The sequence below is a fragment of the Triticum dicoccoides genome, chromosome 1B, assembly GCF_002162155.2.
Source record: "Triticum dicoccoides isolate Atlit2015 ecotype Zavitan chromosome 1B, WEW_v2.0, whole genome shotgun sequence".
NCBI classification, from domain to species: Eukaryota; Viridiplantae; Streptophyta; class Magnoliopsida; order Poales; family Poaceae; genus Triticum; species Triticum dicoccoides.
In genome coordinates, this window is record NC_041381.1 from 652,830,263 (window position 1) to 652,837,659 (window position 7,397).

The following is a 7,397-nucleotide window of genomic DNA, read 5'->3' on the forward strand; positions in this document are numbered from 1 at the left end:
TGTAACTCTTAATGAAGAGTTTGTTTGATTCTCCGTGCACATCGAGAAGTATCCTACGTGGCAGAAATAAAAATCATCTAGGTGTGCTTTTAGATGACCACAAACAAAACGGCAATGTTAGACTCGCGGAGAGAAGGATTACGGTATTCACGGAATAGCAAATGTGGGAGCTTGAGATTGGAGGAGAGAGGAGGATGGGCCCCACCCTGCCTGAAAATCAAGGACGAGACTTGCCTGCTCCCTACCCGTGCTCCCATCCGTGCTCCCGCGTACGTGGCTTGATTTGATTGGTAGAAAATAAGGCCCGGCCCCACCCCCTGAAAATCAGGGGGGGGGAGATGATTAGATTAGAAAAGAAAAAGAAAAAAGGACAGCCGTAGGATGAAGTGGGAGCACGGATGAGAGCATGGAAAGGGAGCAGGCAAGCCGGATCCGAAAATCAAGGGGGGAGATAGATTAGTTAGAGAGAAAACTCCGTAACAGCTCCGTAATAATCCGTGCATCTAGGATTATTGCAAACAAAATTAATACAAATACCTAATACTGCCATCTTCAAATCAAGATCTCAAACATTTCTTTGGATCGCCATGGCAGTTCCTTGCATGCTCTCGAATCTTCTTTTTCTTAGTACAAATGACTCGCAAATCTCGTGCATCTTCTTGAAAACAAAAGGTTGAAACATGGAGATTCTGAAGAAAAAAAATGTTAACCTTGTCTAGTGATATGACCTAGTATCTTTGCGTACAAAACATTCTAAAATGTGTACGGCCAAAATTTCATATCTTTGACTTCTAATACGTAGAAGTATATGTTTCAATTGATCTGGTAAAAGTAATACTACTACTATAATTATATTCTTAAGAAAAAATTATGTAAGGTAATATCCATGTATTTCTTTTGGAAAGAAACAATAGGACAATGATATTGGCCGAAAATTCAAATTGTGAATTGTTTCCCTCTTTCCCAGGAGATGTTCACCATTTCAAATTTTAGAATGCTTTTGTAGGCATGAGAGATGAACAAACAAATGGCAAGCCTGACCTGATCCATATGTATACGTTTTGAATTCTTTCACAAAGTTAGGCTGTACAATCAATTCCTTGGTTTTCATCCCATACATCCTTTCCAACTTCTGTTGAACTTGATATCAAAAAATTCGAGAACAAAGAAGAAGAAGAAAAATGAGCTGCTAGCAGTATATTTCAGCGTCTGCACAGGAGGTGATTCTCCTCGTGGATGGTCTCGAGGTTGGGCCGCCTGGAGCGCGCGCTGCTGAGCCGGTGCTTGAGCACGTCGATCTCGGCGGCCACCGCGTCGTCCACCATCTCGTCCAGCCGCGCCCTCGGCGACGGCGCCTCCTCCGCGGCCGGCACGAAGGTGATGGCCGGCTCGGGCTGAGCCGCTGCCGCCGCCGCGGCCCCCACGGAGGACACCTTGGCGGAGCGCCGGGCCTCCCGGGTGGCGGCGGCGGCGAGGCGGGCCATGTCGGCGGCGGCCAGCTTTGTGCCGATGCGCTTCATGGGGAAGGTGGCGTAGATGACGCCCATCTCGAGGTCCTCGTCGGCGTGGAGCGCCTCGAGGCGGGTGCCGACGCGCGCGTGGCGCGTCTCGGCCACGAAGTGGCCCGGCGCGTCCATCATCAGCTCCGCCGCCGTGGTCGGCAGCGAGACCCGCCGCACCGCGCCGTCGGGGAGGATCACCCGCGCGCCCTTCCCGCCCGGCGTCTTGGCCAGCGTGCACGACAGGTAGTTCCCCATGCCCGCTCGCGCGCCGCCGACGGGAGATCCTCCAAGAACCGTCGCAGAGCAGAAGCTGTTGCGCAAGAAGCCAAACGGAACGAGGCCGAGCTAAGACAAGATCGCGCCGCGGAAGCAAAGCAGGCGAGGGAGCGAGCAGGTTGTTGAAGTGCTGGGAACGGCCGGGATGGATGTCTGCGGTGGTTGGTTCGGGTTTGCGGCTTGCCGGTGACGCCGCGGCTTTATATAGCTAGCTACCGCGGGTCGCCTCGGCTGGGCGCTAGCTAGCTTGGATTGGAAACGCGTGCGGAGGAAGGTGACGGCGAAGGCAAGTCAGCGGGAGGCGGGTGTCTCCTCCCGCCGCGGGGCGCGTGCGAGGGTGTGGACGATGGGGTCGGGTCGTCGGTCGGCCCGCGCGGTGCGGTGGTGATCTGCCCTGCGCGTGCGGCGTGGTGGGGACGGACGGAGCGCCCCTGCTGGCTGGGTGGGTCGGAATATTCGGTAGAAAAATGGTCTCGCCCCGGCCGCGTCGTGGGTGGCCGCAGCTTTTATCCGTGGGCGCCCGTCTATTTCCGGGTGTCAACAACACCTTTTCTGACTTTCAGATTCAGACCCAACAGCCAAGACCTGCAAACTGTATTTCCTAAATCCGGTGCATGCATGGGTTTTGTATGACTCTAGTCAGTCTTTTCACATTCTTTTTGTTGTCTTTGTGTACATCTAAGGGCGTCAGCGGCGCCAAATATAGCGATTAGCGATTATGATTATCGCCCACGAGAAACATAGGGTGGGTTGGTTTTGGAAGTACGTATTTGTTTAGGTAAATCCTTCAGATTATTATTAGGGTGGGTTGGTCTCAAAAGCATTTGTTTAGGTAAATAATTCAGATTATTTGTATGTCTTCCAGTGAGAAAGCGACGAATCGTTGTTGGATCTTGCCTTGTTTTCTTCTTTAGTCATGGACTGAATAATGAGTGAGTAAGGAGCTCAAGATATTGTATGTCTTTTTGTTGGGTGTCGTTTTCTTGGGTTGGGTTTGGCTTGTCAATATTCAAATTCAACATGTGACAGTCATTTCCCCACGCCTTAAACGTGCTCCCGCTGTCGAGCACCACTTAGCCTGCGGAGCAGGTAATAGATTTGGTCGTGTACATGGCTGCGTACTGTCCGTGGCTGCTGATGTAGACACGCACAACCAAGGGCAGCAAGCGGGCAAATTAAGATGTTTTTCGCTCTTGTTGATCTGATTGTGCTAAGGACATCTTCAATGGAGACCCGTAAATTTTCTTCCGTATCCGTTCATGGGCAAAGGGACCAGTATGCGGACCAGAATACGAGAGACCGTTATTCAACAGTAGCCGCATACATTTTGACAACAAATCAAATTAGCTGGACAAAATTCGTTGAAACACGGCTCGATTTCATCGAGGACCGGCTTGCCGCCGGGCTGGATCCAGGGCGACTGGATCCGCTCAACAATCACTCAGGCGGATCTCGACGACTTGGACGACGGAGGGTTGATCCCCCATGGATCGGGGCGGCTCCCGGGGAGAGAGTCAGAGCCGCAGCCTCAGGAGGGTGAGTGTGTTCTTCTGGCCACCCACGTCGACCGTGGGTTTTCTTTGCCGCCCCACCCTTTCTTCCGGGGGTTTCTGAATTTTTTTGGGGCACAACTCCACCACTTCACACCCAACTCCATAGTGTATCTCGCAGCCTATGTGTCTCTGTGCGAATGCTTCTTGGGTTGCCGGCCTCACTGGGGCCTCTTTAAGCACATCTTCACCTGTCGCTCCCAGACGGTGAAGAAGGCCAATCCGAATGACGAGAGGACACATGTGATTCAAATGTGCGGGGGCCTTGGGATCCAGTTGAGGGGGAAAAGTTCTTTTCCAACCATGATTTTGCCCGACTCCGTCCGAGGGTGGCAGTCGACTTGGTTTTACTGCAAGGACCAGCCGATGCCAGGGCAGTCGACCGGGCTCCCTCCCTTTTCCATGGAACGAGTGAGGAAGCCCTCCTCTTTGAAGGTGGTCCCGAAGGAGAAGGCACAGGTGAAGGTGCTGGTCGAGCGCGTCGTGCAGCTCATCCGCGACGGGGTGACTGGTATGGACCTCCTGGAGGTCTTCCTCCGGCGGCGATCCAGCCGCTCCAATTCCGAGAGCATCCTATGTGGATGTATTCTGGAACTGAGGACACCACTCGGATCCACCCGGAGGAGATCGACGGCTTCACGCTGGAGCGGTGGATGGGAAGCATTACGGGGAACAAGGACAACCCCCGAGGAGCCAGGAGGGTCGTTCCACTCGACCAATCATATGAAGTTGACAAGGTCCAACACTGCATTTCCGACTGCGATTCTGTTTTTCTTTCCATTCTGTCTGTTTGAAATCAACCGACTGACTTTCGTCTTGTTTGCTGTCTTCTAGGTCACGGCTGAAATGTACTCGATGCCCAACGGGGCGCAGGAACAAGCCGAGGAGGGGGAAGAGGATGAAGACGTTCCAGCGAGGAGGAGGAGGAAATGGAGGTCGATCCTCCTCGCACGGAGAGGCGATCCAAGCTTGCCCACGACCCCGCGAGGGAGCATGGCAAAGCGGTCGCGCCCGTTGTGCCATCAACAAAGCGCCCTCAGACGACCTCTCCGGCGCCAACTGAAAAAGCGCTGAAGCATCCGCGGGCAGAGTCGTCCAAGCCTCCGAAGGCCTTGCTCAAAATTAAAATGGCCATTCCCACCATCTCCGGGTAACAGCAGGATTTGTGTTTCTTTGTTCAGCTCAAGTGAACTTCCGGCCGACTCATCGACTAACCGACTGATTTCTGAAATCTGCAGCGCTGCTACCTCCGAGACCTCCGCCAAGGATGGCGACCAAGAAATGGAAGACACTGTCACCTCCAACCCTGATACGTTCTCTTGTAGTTTTCACTTTGGTCGACTGGATCTTCGTGTTCTAACTCTGGATTTATCTTGCAGCTCCTCGCCACGTCATTGATCTCCCTGACGATGATGACGAGGTGCCTCTGAAGGCGAGGAAGAGCAGAAGGGACCCGGCTGGCAGGGCCACTCGGACTGCGTCAGCACCTGAGGCGCCGGTTCAAGAGGGTGGCGACGCCGCTCGGCATTCTGTGACCTTCACCGTGCCGCTGACGAGCGTCCGGCCTTCATCGTCGACTGCTGAACCGCCCTCCCTTTTCGCCATACACCACGTCCCAGAGGACCAGACGGGCGCTGCTAAGGAGGCTATACGCCAGGCGGGGATTATGATGGAGCAAGTGAAGGCAATCCGGGAAGCCAGCCAAGCGGCTTACGATGCAAGCTCAACCCTTTAGAGCAATGTCCAGGTTAGTTGGCAACCGCTTGTTCTGTTAGGATATGTTATCTGAAGATTTTCTTTCCAGAAATCTTTGTGTCTGTACGCCCACTGGGTGTGTCGATTGGGCTTGTAGATAGTTGGGGGCACGCTGAGTGCACCCACTGGGTGTAGTCCCCGAGACTATGGTGGACTGCGGGCAGTCGACTGTAGTCTTTATAGTTGAAATTTCTTCACTCGGTCTGGTCGGACCATGTCGAGTGGAACATTGGGACCTGTGGGGGCACGCTGAGTGCACCCACTAGGTGTAGTCCCCGAGACTATGGTGGACTGCTGGCAGTCGACTGTAGTCTGAAGAACTCTCTCTCTTTTTTTGTAGACTATGATGAGACCGTAATCTCTTTGTTCCTCTCGGTCGACTGATCGGATCGAGTCGGTAGAACTAGTGGGGGCACGCTGAGTGCACCCACTGGGTGTAGTCCCCGAGACTACTGTTGAATATTTTGATTCGACTGTAGTCTTAAAACGTTACTGTTTTTCTCTTAGTCACTCGGAAGTAACCTCTCTTTTAATGTCTGTCGACTGTCTCTTTGCAGAAATCTTGTGAGCTCGTGGCCCGTTATACTGAGTTGGAGAAGAAACATATCCAGCTCGACCTCGACTTAAAACTTGTCCAGGAGAACTTTCAGAAGGCGAAGGACGAGGCAACAGATACGATTGGTGAGAACTTGACGATTGTTTTTATCTTTCTGCCCGTTATTGATTCTGACCTCCTTGCCATTTTGTAGAGAAAACGAAGGCGGCTCTGATCAAAAAGGACCAGGAACTTGCTGAGGCGCAGAAGGCTGCATCTGATAAAACAAAGCTTGCGGAAGAAAAGCTGGCTTCAGTCGGCAAACTCGAAGAGGAGAACGTCAACCTGAAAGCTGCTCTTGACGCGGCTAACAAGGAAGTCAGCCGTCTGAAGAACGACAAGATTGCTCTGAGTGACAAGGCAAGTGAATTGGTGGGGAAGAAGAACGATCTGGAAGCTTATCTGGGAGGGCTCGCCAAGAAGCTGTTCCTCATGCTTGAAGGTAACCTCTTTCACTCGACTGACTTGTCACCGTTGATTCATCGCAGAACTGTTGGTTCATGTCTGACTCGTGTTTACAGAGTTCTGCCAAAACTTTGAGGAATAGACCAGTCGAGTGGAGATAGGTTTGGATCCTATCAACTCTCCAATGAAGGATGAAGCTGCCATGAATGTGCTTTGACTGGAGTCTCGCGTCGCTGGTGTGGTGGATTATCTGGCCCGACTGAAGGCAGCAACATCGCGAATCGACACAACACTCTGGCTAGGGGAGACGCTTCAGAACGACCTCGAGTATTTGATGACTCGACTGAATGAAGTCCCAGGCCGAGTGCAAGAGTGGAAGAAGTCTTCTGCCAGGTGCGGTGCTGATGTAGCTCTGTCTTTAGTCCGTATTCACTACAAAGACGCATGAGAGGAAAAGCTGGTGTCCCTCAAGGTGGCCAATAATAAGAAGCATGACTTCCGATCCTTCATGGAGACATTCATTGCAGCTGCCACTCAGATTGCTGATGGAATCGACCTGGACGAGTTCGTCGCACCTTCCAGTCCTCCACCGGAGGAGTAAAAAACTTTTATGCTTGATGCCTTAAATTTGCCTCGGAATGCCGAGTGGTTTTTGTAACCGATAAACTTTAACAGGCTTGATGCCTGAGCACTTCTGGATCCGTAGGATGTTATCTGAACTTGATGCCTAAGCTTTGCGGTTGAATATGTTTGCATTTGTCTTTGAATGACATTGTTCTTCGCTCGGAATATATTTTTGTGCTTGGGACTTGTTCTTGCAGGCTGGAGCACAGATTTCAGTCGACTTGCATCCTTGTGACCCAGGACGAAATGCTCATCGTATTTGTGCCGAAGCTTGAAGGGGAAGGTAGCAGTCGACCTGCACACCGCTGTCCTGACAGAGCGCATGTTGTATTTGTGTCGAAGCCCAGAGGAGAAGGTAACGGTCGACCTTCGCCTCGCGGACCTTGCGGGTCGAAACGATTTTCGTACTTAGTCGAGTGCTGGACCGCCGCTAAGCCTCCGAGTGAGAGATAGATCCGCCACTCGGTAAGATTTCAAATACTTAGGCGAGTATTGGACTGCAGCTAAGCCCCCGAGTGGGAGGCGGATTCACCACTCGATAGGAATTTAAACACTTAGGCGAGCACTGGGCTGCAGCTAAGCCCCCGAGTGGGAGGCGGATTCACCACTCGGTAGGAATTTAAACACTTAGGCGAGCACTGGGCTGCAGCTAAGCCCCCGAGTGGGAGGCGGATTCACCACTCGGTAGGA

General features: G+C 52.4%; 1 protein-coding gene across 1 annotated transcript; it reads right to left on the bottom strand.

Annotated features, from left to right (window-relative positions):
- Nucleotides 1-1,028: 1,028 nt before the first annotated feature.
- Nucleotides 1,029-2,068, bottom strand: LOC119311217. The gene has a single exon (XM_037586859.1). The coding sequence runs from the start codon at nucleotides 1,755-1,757 to the stop codon at nucleotides 1,203-1,205; it is 555 nt and encodes a 184-aa protein (XP_037442756.1). The 5' UTR covers nucleotides 1,758-2,068; the 3' UTR covers nucleotides 1,029-1,202.
- Between the last annotated feature and the right edge of the window lie 5,329 nt (nucleotides 2,069-7,397).